The sequence below is a fragment of the Stegodyphus dumicola genome, chromosome 2 (assembly GCF_044657685.1).
Source record: "Stegodyphus dumicola isolate Sdum_Otavi_A_Nest chromosome 2, ASM4465768v1".
In the NCBI taxonomy this organism is placed as follows: Eukaryota; Metazoa; Arthropoda; class Arachnida; order Araneae; family Eresidae; genus Stegodyphus; species Stegodyphus dumicola.
Genome location: NC_140769.1, coordinates 26,729,303 through 26,747,036, shown reverse-complemented (window position 1 = coordinate 26,747,036; position 17,734 = coordinate 26,729,303). Strand labels below are relative to the sequence as shown.

At 34.3% G+C, this 17,734-nt stretch overlaps 1 protein-coding gene across 1 annotated transcript in view; it reads right to left on the bottom strand.

The window, feature by feature from the left end:
- Positions 1–7,916, bottom strand: part of LOC146998373 (F-box/WD repeat-containing protein 2-like) — a 34,908-nt gene extending 26,992 nt beyond the window's left edge. Inside the window, exon 1 of the mRNA XM_085810537.1 lies at positions 7,798–7,916. Coding sequence (XP_085666663.1) covers positions 7,798–7,819 — 22 coding nt within the window. The 5' untranslated portion in view covers positions 7,820–7,916. The remainder of the gene's footprint in view (positions 1–7,797) is intronic.
- Positions 7,917–17,734: the final 9,818 nt, after the last annotated feature.

Genomic DNA, 17,734 nt, shown 5'->3' with positions numbered 1-17,734 from the left:
GGTTTAAAAATATTAAGCACTTACATTATGGCTTGTATATTTTAAATGATATAATTACGTACAGAATCGAGTTTTTCACTTTGTTTTTAAAATTAAGTGTTGTTTCGAATACTAAATTTTAACTGTTAACATAAGTCTGTAAATGTTAAATAAATACCGAAAAAACGCAACACTGCGTAGAGCCGTAAACACTTCGTAAAGAGTCGTGTATAAATGAGATACATCTGCATTTGATTGTATATTATAATACTAATTATTTCCTAAACGTTATTAGTCATTTTCCCTCCTTATTCTTTTTAGCTCAAAAAATTTTCTTTACCAGAGGGTAGAGTAAAAATTTTTAAAAATTCTCTCAGACCTCTTATTTACACAGACATATATAAATCATATGATCTCTCAGATGAACCAGAATTCCCAGAGTTAATATTTTATGTTGCAATCATATTCCACTTATTCCACTCTCAAATATAGCTCTGCAGAATGTTGCCATTGCTCGCTTTGAAAGCCTCGAGTTTGTTAATAAAAAATTTGTTAAAATTTTATAAAATATGAACTTGATAACAAAACAAATTTCAAATTTGGTCTTCCAGATGCCCATACTTGCAAGAGGATTACGTTATTCAAAATTGGATGGCTCTAGGTACCGTTGTTTTATCACAATGGGAGAAACATACATACATTTATACAGATTCTTTATTATTTAATCTCTTTAAATATAATACAGGGCGATAGCATTTGGTGGCAACAATTTGAAAAGTGAAACTAATGCTTTCAGTGAATCAATATATGTGACATAAGCCAAAAAAAGAAGGAACTTTCTGAATTTTTTGTGGATTTCGACACCATACTTGCAATGAACAACAGAAAAAGGGTTCGTTATGCTAAAAGTGACGATCATGGCAAAGTGATGATTGAATGGGTCAGACAGCATCGCAGCAAGGGCGTGCCTTTGACGGGTCCAAAGCTAATGGCTCAAGCCAAAATATTTCACGAAGAAATGAACTTAAACACTTAGTGCACATATTCGACAAATTAGTTAACCAAATTTAAAAATTGCAATCGTATACAGTCAAAAGTCGTTAATTCGGACACCCATAATCCGGACCTCAAAGCTACAAACTTTCTGCGCATGCACGTAAGACCTTTATGGCTGCGAATTTGCGTGTGCGCGTGCGCAAAATACGTTTACGAATGCGCGTTTAATGTATAACGGGCGGAATAAGCTAAGCTAAAATTATCTAATTATCTATTTCAGTTAATGTTGCAGATTGCGTTGTTTCTTAATCTTCGAATTGGATCCGGCGTATTATTTTTTGAAGACTGTTAGAGCAATTTTATAAAAGTAAGCTTGAACTTTCGATTATGTCAAATAGAATTTCCGATATATATTTACTAATATGTAAAGGATATACAAAGCGAAAGTATCTTTCGGAGTCCATTTAACAAAAAGTGGAATTGCTGCAAAAATGGATAAAGGTTAAAACCTTTGTTTATCTAAACTTTAACGCTTGTTTATCTATCTAAACTTTGTTTATCTTTAACGCTGCGGCGCCGCACAATGAATTGGAAGTTGATCTGTCAGCACTATCCTTATCTTAAGAGCAGGATAGCGAAGAAAGTGACAGAGGTTATTGAAAACGAAAAAATTTCGATTGACAAATTAGTCGGTATTCTCAACACAGCAATTATAGGACTTGAACAGCGGAACTTTGCAACTGAACAAGAAATTATGTCTGTTTATAGAATTAAAGAGAATGTATTATCACATAAAAAACGAAGCAACTTAAACAACTTACATTGAAAGAAATGTTTAATAAAGTAAACAAATAAATATTAAGCTTTTTTTTTGTAAATTTTGATACCCTTTAGATCATAATTGTTCTTTATTTCGTAAATTACGGTTTCATATTTTTAATTTTATAATTTCTGCATGCCATTTTACCAGATTTAAACTGATGATCTATAACCCGGAAAAATTGATAATCCGGAATCGCCGAAGTCTCGACGAGTCCGGATTAACGACTTTTGACTGTATAAAACAATTACAAATTTCAGGTGAAAAAGCTTCAGCTGATGCTGAAGCTGCTGAACAATTTGCACATGAATTCATTGAACTCAGTGAGCAATTATCTCCAGAACAAATTTACAATGCTAATGAAACTGTTTTTTTTCTGGCAATATGTACCGTGAAATACCTTGGCAACCTCTATAGAAAAGGCTCCAACTGGTGTCAAAGATTTCAAAGCAAGACTAACAATTTTAGCATGCGCAAATGCTGCAGGAACGCACAAGTGCAACTTTTCATAATCGGAAAACATACACGAGCATTTAAAGGAGTAACAATTTTCCCCATTATATATCACGCAAATAAAAGAGCATGGATGACACAAGCGTTGATGAATGATTGGTTTGAAAATCATTTTATACCTGAGGCTCGGTGACATTTGAATTCAGTTGGTTTACCTGATGACTCAAAAATAGTCATGATTGTTGACGACTGTTCGGCGCATACTTCACTTAAAGTTTTAGTGAAAGATAATGTACCTGTATTATTATTCACTCCAAATTCTATGTCTATCATTCAGCCTAAGTATATGGGAATAGTGCACACGCTGAAAGGCAAATATAAAGTAGCCTTTTTAAAATCTATGTTAAATTTCTTGAACAATGGCAAGACTATTCAAGACTTTTTGAAATTTTTTAGCATAAAATCTGCTGTGTGGAGCAACGCAAGATCGTGGGAGGATGTGTCTCCAGATACGTTAAAAAATGCTTGGCATAATTTATGGCCAGCTACCATATTTCATGGTGAAGACAATGAAGATGATAGCCGCGAATCTGAAGTTTTTCGCACATCACAAACTAAAGCTGAAATTTTCCAGTTATTGGATTTAGTAAACAAATGTGGAGAAGCAGTAATAAATGAAAATGATATAACAGAAGTTTTTCATTGCGACGACAATGCCCCAATCATCAATTAATTAACTGATGGCGAAATCTGTAGTATGGTTCCAGATCCAGAAAATAATACCGCTTCCAATAGTGAAGAAAAGTTGCAGAGAGGTTATTGAAAATGAAATAATTTCGATTGACAAGTTAGTTGGTATTCTCGACACAGTAATTACAGGACTTGAACAGCGGAACTTTGTAACTGAACAAGAAATTATGTCTGTTTATAGAATTAAAGAGAAAGTATTAGCACAAAAAATGAAGCAACTTAAACAACTTACATTGAATAAATATGTTATAGTTAAATATGTAATGAGTAAATATGTTAGAAATGTTTAATAAAGTAAACAAATAAATATTAAGCTTTTTCTTGTAAATTTTGATACCCTTTAGATCCTAATTGCTCTTTATTTCATAAATTACAGTTTCATATTTTAAATTGTATAATTTCTGCATGCCATCAGATTTAAATTGATGATCTATAATCCAAAAAAACCCTTAATCCAGAATCGCCGAAATCCCAACAAGTGCGGTTTACGGACTTTGTACTGTATTTTGTAAAAAGGCTATTTCTACAAAGATACTGCCTAAATTTTAGGATTTCAAGATTTCAGAGATATATGATTATTTAATTAATTATGGCAAAGCAATTATGAGTAAATATCATTTGGAATTGTAAACAATATCTAGAAAAAAATTATGTCACATTTATGAGATATGAAAATATTCGAAAAAATCCTAATTGCTAGCTAATTTCATCATACAAAGAAATGAAACTAGGATGAATCTTCCAGTACTTCATGGCTTTAATTACCAGTAAGCAGTTAGCAATACAGTTACAATAACATTGATTTGAGAAAAATCTGCAAATTTAACTATGATTAATATAGAAAGTCAAAAATATTCATGAAGCATTCAAGAATGTTCTCCGCAAAAAGTAGCTAGAGACTGAATGAAATAATATGAAAAAAACAATTGTTCCAGATATCAGAAAATAATGTCATAATTGGGCAATCAAGATCAAATTCAATGCTCATAACCACTTTGCTGAAGACACTTATTTTTCATCTATTATATAGCAACCGAAGATGTCCTGAAGGCAACTAGTATATTGATATGGAAATCTCGTCAATATATTAGCTAAATGATGCAATATTTAGTTAAAGTATCAAATAAATTACCAAGAAAATTGCACTTTTTCTGCAAATTTCACAGTTCAGATTAATATAAATCAAAGATGAATTTTTTTAATGCCAACAGTTACAGTAGATTGAAGGGTGCCCCTTGTATTATATTATCACGAAGTTGTTGTTTCAATTATGGTAACCTGAGTAGTTGAATGTTATGGAAACCCTATTATAGCATAATCGACTGCATGTTGCCGTAAATTTTGAATGACAGGAAAAAGATTTGTAAGGGCTTGTGGTGTGTATTGGTTAGGAAGTACATTGCTTGCCTTATGGTTTAGATGGTAGAATGGCTGGATATTGTAAGATTAATTTGAATTTCTGTACGACTTGGAACGAAAGGGGAAAAAGCATTAACTGACTAGTGTGTAAATGAAAGTTTACTTAGTAGCCATTATAAATGTCCTGTTTGTAGGAAGGAAATGTGTACGGTTGAACATCGGAGGATATTCTTTACTCTTACTTTTGTGAATTTATGTGGTGACACCGATTCTAGTTCAGATGATTTTAGAAAGTTTCTGGATGTTGTTAAGGGATTTTGTGTGCCACAATTTGAAGGACTCAGAAATTTCTACAAAACGTAAGTGAATATTTGTTTTGTGCAGTGCTTAGCTACATAAGATGAATTTCCTTTTTTTATATTATTTTATTGTTTAATTTAAAATGTAGTTTATTGAGATTATGTATTTTTTGTTTAGCTTTACTGCAGAATTGGGTGTTCCTTTGACTTAAGTGAAAATAGGTCGATGTATACATGGGTAAAGTCACGGAAATGTGCAATGCCAAGTTTGTGCAATTCTCAAATTTCTTTTTAAGTCAAAACGGTCAATGTGTACATCCATACTGAGTTTGTGCAATTCTTTGATTTGAAAGGGGAAAAGCATATTAATTTACTTGTGTGTAAATAAAGGTTTACTTAGTAGCCATTATAAATGTGTTACTTGTAGGAAGGAAATGTGTATGGTTGAACATCGGAGGATATTTTTTATTCCTATTTTTGTGAATTTTTCTTCGACACCGATTCTAGTTCAGATGATTTTTAAAAGTTTTTGGATGTTGTTAAGGGATTTTGTGTGCCACAGTTTGAAGGACTCAAAATTTCTACAAAAGGTAAGTGAATATTTGCTTTGTGTAGTGCTTAGCTACATAAGATGATTTCCTTTTTTATGAAATTTTATTGAACATGAATTTCCAAAATCTCAACTGCATTGAGAATTAAAATACCTATCAAATCAAATTGTCTTCGTGTAGCGGCAATTTTTGTGTCAAAAATCGCCGCTACGAAACCAAAATAACATGTCAAAGACCTGAACAAACTTGGTATCTATGTACTGCCAAAAATCGCCAATTTTTGTCCATAAATATATTTTTACCATGTCAACAGAGATGCTTTTACAACCTTCAAATATAAATTCAAAATACACAAGTATTGCTTACAAAAATTCATCAAACTCAAACACAATTTTTTTAGAACTATCTGTGACTGAATCCATTTTCCTTCCCTAGCAATCAGGATGCGTCAAAAAAATAAAATGTCAGAATATGGGTTTCTTCAGTAGATATTGCTTGCAATAAAGATGTAGCTGACAATTAAATGATGAGATTGCTGATAAATCGTGAATTCTGCAATAAACCTGAAAATAACATTTATACAACAATTTCAAAAGAGGTATTTTAAATTGCAGTTGAACTGAAAAAGAATAAATGTAGCTTGAAAGAATTTTTCAAAAAATTTACAGTTCTTCCAACATAAATTTCCAAAATCTCTTCAACTGCATTGGGAATTAAAATACCTATCAATTTCAAACATAAAAATTTTAGCAAATGCATGCTTTGATTGAACTTTTATTGGGAACTTTTTAAGGTAGCCCTTGTATTATGGTGAAGTTGTTGTTTGATTTATCGCAAAGTTTTTGTTTCATTTATCATAGCCTGAGTAGTTCAATGTTATGGAAACCCTATTGTGATGTAATCAGGTGCATGATTCTGGGAAATTTTGAATCATGGGATGTTTTGTAAGCGTTTTCGTGGTGTGTATTGGTTTGATTCTTTAGACGGTATAATGGCCAAATGTAGTAAGATTAATTTGAAGTTTCTGTACAATTTGGAGAGAAAGAGAAAAAGAGCTTTAATTGGCTGGTGTGTAAATGAAGGTTTACTTAGCAGCCATTATAAGTGTCCTATATGTAGGAAGCATATACGTCTAGTCGAACATAAAAACCGTTTAGATTGATTTGAATGGGTTTGGAGGAAGAAAGGTTCAGATGGTCACTATGTGAAGCGTTCGACCAGAAAGAGTACCTGGTTTGAAAAATGTCATTTGAGTATGATCGATATTTTGATTTTTACGTGGCTCTGGGTGTACGAAGCGAACTCGAAAATCATGGTAAGTGAATATTTGCTTTTGGTAGTGCTTAAATGTATAACATGTTTTTCCTTTTTCATGCTATTTTATTGTTTGGTTTAAAATGTATTTTATTGAGATTATGTATTTTTTGTTTGCCTATATAGTAGAATTTGGTGCTCCTATGACTTTTTAAGTGAAAATATATCGATGTGTACATGAACAAAGTAAAGGAAGTGCACAATGCAAGTTTGTGCAATTCTGGGATTTTTTTTAAAGTGAAAATAGGTCGACGTGCACATGGATAAAGTTAAAAGAGTGCACAATGCCACATATGTGCAATTCGTGGATTTTTTTTTTTTAGTGAAAATAGGTCGACGTGTACATGGATAAAGTCAAAGGAGTGCGCATGCCCTTTCTGTGCAATTTGGGGATTTTTTTTAAAGTGAAAATAAGTCAATGTGTACATGGATACCGACTTTGTGCAATTGTTTGTCGTGTTATTTTGGCTTTGTGTAGCGGACCTAAAAATCGCCGCTTCGCAGGCCAAAATAACGAGTGAAAGAATTGCACAAAATCGGTATCCATGTACCGCCAAAAATCGCCAAGGGGTACCCTAAACTATACTTTTACCCTTTTATTGTATAATAAGCAGAGAAGTATACATGTTTATAATATTAATTCATAATGAATGCCAAACTGCGAAAGTATTGCATAGTTTTTCTGAGGACTTCCCCATTAAACACTCCTCAAAGTCATTCTCCCCTAATGAAAAGGCCATTAATGCTTTTTTGTAATTAAATAATTCAATTCAATTTAAAATCTTGCTTTATATATATCAGTTTCATAACTTTATAATAAAGTATTGTACACTGGAAAAAATATGACAAGCTTATGATTGAGGAAACTGTTAATGATGTCCAGCTACTACACAGGAAGTTATTTTTTGACATCATATTACACAACAGATAGGAAGCTTTTAAAGGGATTTTTTTCGTGTTTAATTGCTTAAGGTGGAATAATCTGCTGTAGCGCTCAATTAATATATAATTTACTAAAAAAAATTTCACAAATATTTATTCAACATTCTCTACTTTCCTGTTCCTGCTCATATTTTAAAACAACAACACATAATATTTTCACACTTAACAATTTTGAAATATCTACAGATACCTTAAACAGAATTTCCAAGCCAAAATCATTCAATACAATTAAGAATAATTTTGCAATAAGCGGATATTTATAATTTTTTGATGAGAAAAAAAAATACTAAACATACATTCCCCTTTATATTAAAGAATATCACGAATGACATACCATCAACTGCTTTTGCAGCCATGTTGTTTTGAATTATGCAGCGCCCTTTTATCGCTTCGCTTCTATATACAATAACATGGGAAATCTTGATATCAACTTGACTTGTAAACAAAACCTTATAAATTTCACCATGAAAAAAAAAAAAAAAAAAAAACCCGTTATTTAGTACATTATAATTATTCAACAAATCAGTGAAAAACAGTCTAAAATAAAAATTACACATATCTTTTTACGATAAGGGTATTTAATTAATCAATCCATATTTTTGTGAAAAGAAGAAAAGCACAAAATCACGTGATAAAATAATGAAGATATTTCTTGAATAATCATTTGATACAAAAATGTTTGCAACTGATTTGAAAGTTAAATGTTCTAATCTGCTAATCCCTGATGAAGCCGAAAAGTTAAAAAAGTGCTGTTATCATTGACAATGTCACTGTGACTAGTGCTTATACAAATGTTAAAAATGTAAAAAAAGTACAAATACAGTGGATATTAAGGAAGGATTTACCTCACCTCGGAGGTCTGCCCAACCCAAAAAAGTCAGTAAACAATTTTCGGATGTTGATGTCAGCAATAAATTCAATTTGCTTTGTTAATGTCTACATCGATAAAAATGCTAATGTGCAAGGTTATGCGCTGTCTCGCAGTGAGGCTCCAGTTACTAGAATTAAATCAATTAGGGTGATACCCAGTGCAGGATTTACGTATGAGCTACACAAGCTACAGCTTAGGCAAAGAATATGTATAGACGTCCTTCGGCTTAGGGCCTCCGCTTTCTTGGGGGCCATCGTATAAAACTCTCTAAATATCCAAACAGCGTATTTCCAAACCCTACCCCACTTTTCGAATTTTTGACGTCATGGAAAAATCGACTAGTTTCACCTGGATCGCAATTCTTGAGCATGCGCTGTAGGGCGAGTAGTAATATAAACAGAACTTTGTGTTGTGTCTAGCGGTGTGGGTTCAGTGAAGTGCAGGACGCAACCAAAACAGACTAGTTCACGGCACAAATATTTTTTCTAACTAACTCATAAGACAGCAGCGATGCGCTATTTACGCAGTTACATTACATTCTACTCTACTCTCGTTCACAGAGGTTCTCGGGTATAAGAGTACTGATACTCTCGAAATCAGATGCTACATCCCTCCCCACTTATTTAGAGATTCAATCTCTGAGGAGCTTCGCGGATGCGCGATGATCCTCTAAAGGCCCGTCCACACGAGGACGCTCCCGACGTAGTTGACGTAACTTTTTTGACGCCGGCGTAAATTCGCAGGACGCAGAAGACGTAAAACTGAGTACGCTCCTGTTCAGCTTTTTCGCCCGCGACGCGCGCGTATAGCCAATAGCAGACCGAGTTCTTATCACGTGTCATAATCAGAAAACCTTCTTGCTTACCCGTTTCAATATGGCGTCAGAGCCACACAGAGATGAGTTTTTACTTAGAAATATAACTGTATACAGCAATAAAATAATCAACATTGTTCACGCCATCTTCAGATTTCTCAAACCGTACATATTGGTATACATTTAAAATTCTCATTAAAGGGAAAAACTGTATATTTATAAAGCAATGATCCAACCAGTATATCCATATGCTTCACCTATTTATAACACCGTAAGTAATAAGAACCTAAATAAATTACAGTTTCTACGAAATCAAAGTTTCTGCCTTACAAAATTCTCCTTAATTATTATAAATATTGGCTATATCATGTATAATAAAAAGCTCTATAAATATCCCAATATTAAATACACCAAAAACTAACTTCAGCAATATAATAACTTCTAAAATAAAGCAGTTGACTGTGAAAGAGTATTCAATAAAATACAATTACGAAATTTTGGAGGAAAGTTACAACTTGTGTCATACAGTAATCAGCCCACCAGCGGCCGAGCGGTAAAATCGCTGAACACTGGTAGTTCGGTCCGAGGTTCAAATCCCGTGAACGGGCTGGCTGCATGGGCGTTTTCGTGGTTTTCCCCATGTGTAACGTGTATACGAGCCAGTTTCCCTTAGAAAGTCCTCTACGAAAGGCATCCCTCCCCTTAGGCAGATAGCCCTCGAGGCTTTGCCATAATCACACACTCACTCACTCACATACAGTAATCATTTATTGAAGTTTAATTAAATTACCTTTGCAGCGACTTCTACTTGTTACATTATTTTTCACAAACACTGCTATCACAGATAGCTGAGTGGTCAGCGCGCTGCTTTAGTGGCGGAGGAATGGAAAGGCACTAAGGGTTTTTGGCTTCAGTGATAATTTAAGAAAACATATGAAAGTAAAAAGTCTGAATAATTAATGTTACATTTTTGCGTCACTTTCACATCGGAAATACTGAAGAAAAAGCTTCAGCAGGCACTTTTTCCTCCGCTACTTAACACAGAATTTTTTTTTTTTATTTAAGACCATCGCTCTGAAGAAAGGCTTTACTTTATTATTAAAGGAGTGATTTTAATATCATTAAAATTTCTTGAATGAACCTCTGAAAGAAAGTACCAATAAAGTTATCTGGAACTTGTGGATGTCGATTAAAATAATATTCGGTTTTTGTTCCAGAAGTATGTAATGAAGGAATACGAAATCACATACTTGCAGATGCCCTTTCGTTGTCTCAGAAACCTTGTGGCAAAAGCCATTATTCCCCTCTGTAAATAAGAATTACTGCTCAAGATTCGAATCGAAGCCTCTAATAATGTAATATTAAGAAGATTTCTAAAGAAAAATACAAAGAAAGCGGAAGAAATCTACCACCATGAGAAAACCTCCAGTTTCTTTTCTAGAACATTTTGCACAAGATAATCCGATGTACAACTGCGTCTTATGAAAAAAGGAAAAGTAACTTCTGTCTGATATTTGGGAGGTTATCGTTTGATAATGCACATGTGCACTGCTTTCGAAACCCTCTCGAAATGCGAAAAACGTAAACCGTTCTAATCTTCGTGGAATTAATTTTCTTTAAGCTCCTGCTTGTGAAGGCGCTATATTAACTCAACGATGCTAAGGATACAAATGTAGCTTTTCCATGGTTACTGAAATACATAATGAATAAAAAAGATGAAATCTTGCCGGTTTTCATTTCTTAAATTATTTGAAGAACGCAAAACAGCCGGCGTACTTCTTCAAAAGCTGAAGTTAGGAGAGTATGTTCTTCAAAGATGACTTAAACAAAGAAGCTTTACCTTCTTGCCTTCTAGCTAAGAGGACAATCGTTTAAGATATTATCCTACTGCCATAACTTTTCCAGTAACTAATGCTTTTTACGGATGTCTGCATCCATTTGGTACGTCTATTCTCCTCTTGTGTTGCTTTCCCAGTGAAGCAGATACTTACATTTCGTATTAGTTCGTACAAACTGGTTTCTGTGTTCTGAATGATTCCTCGCACCAAAACAATACAATGTTTCTTACCTACTTCTGGACTTTTCCATGAGATACTGCCACTATGACTTCTTTCGGGAATTGAATATGAACTGAAATTTTTAATAATTATACACACAACGAATCTGAAAGTAATTTGTCAAAAAAAACCTGTTATTGGAAAATTTAAATATAAAGTAACTGATGATATAAAAAGAAATAAAATATCAGATCTATCTCTTGGGAAAGTAAACTGTCTGTACCCGACATGATAAATCGCGACAATGTCGCTAACGAATGCATTGCTAATTGAAGCCTATCGGAACAGTTTAAGTCAGTCATGTACTATTTTCGGTTTATCATATCACTTTCAAAATTCAAAATTGCAGTAGGAAAAAAGGAAAAGTCTCCTTAGATACTACAGTATTTCTATAATACAACTATGAATTGTAATAATAACTATATTATAAATCAAGGATGGCAAACTTTCCAATGCAAAAATTGGCTTTTTAAATAGCATCAATATGAAAGCAGGAAGCCTAGCTGTGTCAGACATAAATGATATATTCAATGCAAGTTTTGTCAAGTACGTTAACAGGGGTGCTAAATTACAAACATATTGCATGCAATTCCAGAATCAAAAATTATAATCCTTTTATGTTATATAACTACATGGTTTTAAATACAGTCGTCGTCAACAGTACCGAAGCTCTAAAACATTTCTCTCCATTTCAATTTTAAATTTATTTGCTTCAGTAGACAGCTAATTCCGTACACAATGGCTCGTCCTCAACTGTGATCAGGTCAATGGTGTAATGTATTTTTGCAGTAATTGACAAAATTAACAGATAATCTTCTTAGTAAAACATAAATTTTATTTTTAGTTTAAGGAGATAGATAATTTGAATATAATCTTTTAGTTACAAATTTTCATACAACTACTAGCTAGTAAAGACTTCAGAATTCTAATTTTAGCAAATTTCTTACGTTGCTGAGCGATGGTTACATCATACAAATATGGCGTTGCTCATTTATGTAGCCTGTTAGTCAACGTATATTTTGTTTCGTTGCTGTTTGCCTGGCTGTAGCTACAGCGAATTTCCTTGCAATATAGACTGCTGTCAGCTGTGTACTTCTTTTATAAATCTCGCCAAGTAATTGTTCTCTTAGACGCAGTCAGAGTAGAACGTCTAAATGTTAGCTCTTACTTTACCGTGTTACAGCGGGATTTTTCTTGGCTTAAATCTTACTGATTTTGAAATGGCAAATATCATGAAGGGGATGTTTGATTTCATCAATCATGACATCAAGGAATTGAAAAAGATTTCAAGAAGGGCTGAGCTTTTCGACTCAGACATAAAACGTCTTAATGACCTAAGACAGCTTAAAGCACTTTTCTCCACTACCTTTTCGGACTTTGCTAATCATCTTCCAGCCGAAAACCAGCAGCAGACTGCCATGCCAAATCCCGTGCTGACCGCAAGTGGAAAACGACCGAGAACTCCGGAACCGGACACGTACAACAAGTACGCAATCCTGGAACAAGTTTCTGATGATCCCGACGAACCCTGCAATGAAGGAAACCATCGGAGCCTTTCTCGTCATCGCAAAAAATTAAAAAGAAACCCAAATACAAACCAGCTCTACTACCTAAGCCCAAACCGCAGGACGCAGCCCAAGATGTGCCTAAACAACGGGAAGAATCCCCTTACCACGAACGCCGGACACGGATCCTGCTCCTCCAATGAGAAACCAGGATGTAGATCCCCAACTTTGAAAAAGAAAAAGTGGACTTTAAAGCAAAAATGAAAAGGGACTATGACTTCGAAATAAAAGTTTTCAATACTGATATGCATAGACAGATCACCGCCTTACTGGATAAAAAAGAAATCAAGTATTACACGAATATGTTGCCGGATGAGAAATTGCTAAAGGTTGTTATCCGTAGCATTCCATCATATATTCCTCCAACAGAGGTTGGTGAAGCCTTTATGAACCTTGGACACACGATTAATAGGGTCGTCCAGGTACAGATATTCAAAAGATGCCTCTATATCTCGTCATACTGCCTAAAACGACAAATCCAGAACCATTGAAGACCTGCAATACCTGATGAGACTCCGTGTCACAGTTGAGACCTACAGGGGCAGAAGAGGCCCCACTCAATGTTATCGTTGTTAAAACTTTCATCATGCTCAAGCACAGTGTCATCTCCCTCCGCGGTGTGTAAAGTACGGATAGGGGCACAAATCCAAAACTTGCACTAAATCACCAGACGAGCCAGCCACCTGTGTGAACTAAGGTTTTAATCACACAGCATTATTTCGTGGATGTAGCTACTTCCCCATGCCCCGGCAATATTCGGAAAAATCTTGTATTCGGACAGAGTCATCATGAATAGTGCTCAGCCAATCCAAAGCAGGTACGCACCTGAAATTGCCGAGCTCTCAGCAAAGCTAGAAGAGGCCAAATCATTGATAGCAATCCTTACGGCTGCTATCTCCATTCTGAAAAATACAACTACTCAGCTCAACGTTGCTGCTGCACAAAATTCAGTCATGCCTCTCCAGAAAAATCATGACTAATTCTCGTCACAGTTTTTCTCCGCTTACGATTACTCTGTGGAATGCACAGAACATTATCCAAAAATACCTGAATTTCAGGACTTTTTAATTCGCCATGAAGTGGATATTTGCCTTGTCACTGAGACACATGCTAATTCGAAAAACAACATCAATATCACAAATTACAACACTTATCGATGCGACAGAATTACACACCGTGGTGGAAATGCTGCAATTTAAGTGACAAGAACTCTTTGCTCAGGATTATTATATTGGTTGGGATACAGCAAGCCGGAAGATACAAAAAAAAAAAAAAAAAAAAAAAAAAGGAAAATTGTGGACTGGAAATTACACTTCACAACCTCGCAGCTACATCACCTATAAGTCTGGGTTCTCTTAAAACCACAGCTGATATCGAGAATGCTGCAAAAATCTTTACGAATACTCTTCAAGATTTCCTAGCACAAGCAGCTACAGAAAAAATCAATTCCTATCATTGCGGCGCCCACCCCATGCATATTCGTGATTTAATCAAGCAACGGAACAGAACTCGCAAATTCTACAATCATACCTGGTATCCTACCTTAAAACCATTAATTGATAATGTTCTTGCCGAAGATAGCTCGAACTTATTTAATGATACTTAACTTCAGTAAGTGCACTGTAATATTAACAATAACAATTTTATTTTAACAAAAACAACATTATTGAATACTAGCACACGCATGTGCTTATAGTTACCTATGTAACTTAGCTAAAGAGCGAGCAACCATATGCTCTTACATCAAGTCAAAAATCATTCATACTAATAAAGCAAAAACGAAATAACTTTAGGGTTACACTAAATCCAAACTCTGCTTGGCGTAAAACAATGCTGCCAAGCAATACTCTTTCAGACACCGAACATCCTGCCCGGCGTTGAAATGTTAATTTCAATACAATAAGTAAAATTCAAAAAAGTAATAAATGTTCATACAATACAAAATGATACAATGTAAATTAATGCACAAATTATAATACAAGTAATTACACTGTAAAAAGAACAAATATGATGGATTACAATTCAAACCTTCAAATAAACATAAAAATTCGTACATTATTTCTCAATTGGCAGTACAGCAATTTTAGTAACTGCTCGTTTATAAATACCATTTTTGGTTTTGACAGAGACAACTCGCACAAGGTTGTCCTTCCCATAAAACACATCTACAATTCTCCCTAACAACCATTTACAGGTAGGAAAATTTTCTTCCTTGATCACTACCATATCCCCTATTTTAATATTTTGTTTAGCAATCATCCATTTATTTCTTTGAATCAAAGTGCTCAAGTAATTATTAGTCCAGTTCTTCCATATATTTTGTACCATTTTTGTAGTTTTTTGCCATAAACTAAGTCTGTTATTATCTACTTCTGTTAAATTGGGTTCAATTATTGAATTGATCGGTCGACCTATAAGGAAATGACCAGGGGTCAAAACATTTAAATCATCAATATTAGAAGTTAACGGTGTAAGAGGGCGAGAATTTAAGATTCCCTCTACTTGAACTGTTACTGTCAGAAATTCTTCGTAGGTTAATACTGAATTTCCTACTGTTCGTTTAAAATGAAATTTAAAGGATTTTACTCCTGCTTCAGATAGACCATTAAAATTTGGTGCTCTTGGGGGTATAAAGTTCCATTGTATACCTTCCTCGGCTAGAAAATTAGCTAAAGTTCCATTCTGCTTTAGAAAAATACTCATTAATTTTTTTATTTCTGTATTTGCACTAACAAAGTTTTTTGCATTGTCACTAAATATATTTTTTTTTTTTGGTTTACTTCGTCGGGCAAAGAACCTCTTCAGACAAGCAATGAATGCTTCTGTGGTTAAGTCATTGACAATCTCTAGATGAATTGCTTTTGTCACCATACAAACAAAAATACAAACATATATCTTATGATAGTTACCCTTGCGTTGCCCTTTGTACTTTATCAAAAATGGGCCGCAGTAATCAATAGCACAACAATTAAATGTAAAGTTAATATTAATTCTCTCTTTAGGTAATTCTCCCATTAGTTGTTGAGAAATTATTGGTTTTGCCTTAAAGCAAATTATGCAGCTTTGGACTATCTTTCTAGCTATATTCCTGCCATTAATGGGCCAATAAATTTGTCTAATAGAATTTAATAGTGATTGTGGACCATTATGAAAATCCTTTTCATGAAAATAAATAAATATAAGTTCAGTTAACTTATTCTTGGCAGGCAAAATAATGGGATGTCTTTGACTATAATTTAAATTAGAATTCTTTATCCTACCACCTACCCTTAACAGACCTTTTTCATCTAAGAAGGGATCAAAATATTTTAACTTACTCCTTGATGTTATCTGTAGACCTTTCTGCAACAAAGAAATTTCTTCTGCAAAATACCTACCTTGGATATATTTAAGGAGTGTATTCCTTGACAGCTCCATTTCATCTATACTAATACTACTTGTTCGTTTCTCACTTGTGTTCCTACAGTTGTAGATAAATCTGAAAAGTAAACTAAGAATTCGTATTAGTTTCAAGAAATCATTAGTTATTTTTAGGAAGTCATCAAAGAATGAATCAGTTTTTAAAGTCAACAAGGAAGTCGTAACTGGTTTCAGTTCTGAAGAATAAAGCTCATCACTAAGTCCATTTTTATCTTGAAAATTGTCCTTGTTTAAAAAATCAGGACCTTTCCACCACAGCTTGTTAGATCCAAGAGTTGTAGCTTCTGATCCTCTGGAAATGATGTCGGCTGGGTTCATTTCTGAAGACACATGTCCCCACTGATAGTTAGAAGTAAGTTGTTGAATTTGTGAGACTCTATTACTCACAAAGGTTTTCAAAAGATGCGGTGATGTATTGATCCAGGCTAAAGCAATGCTTGAATCTGACCAGAGCTTAACGTCATCAATTTTGAGTTTCAAAGCTTCTAAAACCTTTTGCATAAGTTTGGACAGGAGTAGACATGCTGATAGTTCTAATCCAGGAATAGTCATAGTCTTGATTGGTGCTACACGAGATTTGCTACAAAGAAGTTTACTACAATATTCACCAGGGCTTGTAATGCTTTGAAGATATATCACTGCCCCAAATGCCTTCTCGGAGGCATCCGCAAATCCCTGTAAAATGAGCATTGAAAAGGTCTCTTTTAAAATGCAACGAGGTACTTGTATATTTTCTATACTCTGAAGAGTTTTAATAAGCAAATTCCATTCATTGGCAAGATGTGGTGGTAACTGTTCCGCCCAGTCTAGCTTAAGCAACCAAAGTGCTTGCATGAATATCTTTGCCTTGCTAATAATAGGACCGAGTAGGCCTAAAGGATCATATAATCTCGCTATTTGAGATAAAACATCTCTCTTCGTAACATCAGACTTTTCATTAACAGTACCTTTATATTGCAATGTATCCTTCTTATTATTCCACAACATACCTAACGTCTTCACAGTTGTATTACTATTACGATCAAATGAAAAATTCTGTAAATCAGAGTTCTGAGAATCAAAACTAGTACACCACTTGTGTAGCTTCATTCCTCCTCTTTGGAGCAATTCTGTCAAATCTTTCTGGAGCTGAATGCATTCCTTCAAATTCGAAGATCCAGTAAGACAGTCGTCTACATAGAAATCTTCCAAGACCACTTTCGATGCTACAGGAAAATCCTTTTTTTCATCCTTCGCTAACTGTTGAAGAGTCCTTTGTGCCAAATATGGAGCGCATGCTGTGCCATAAGTTACCGTTTTGAGTCTGTATAGTTCTATAGGCTTATCTTCATCTTCCTTCCAAAGTATTTTCTGATATTTGGTCTGCGATGGCAATATTTCAATTTGTCGAAACATCTTCTCAATATCGGCAGTAAATGCATAAATATGCTTTCTAAACCGTATCATGATGGAAAAAAGTTCCTCTTGAATCATTCCACCTTTACATAATATGTCGTTCAATGAACAACCGTTAGTAGTTTTGGCACTCGCGTCGAACACAACGC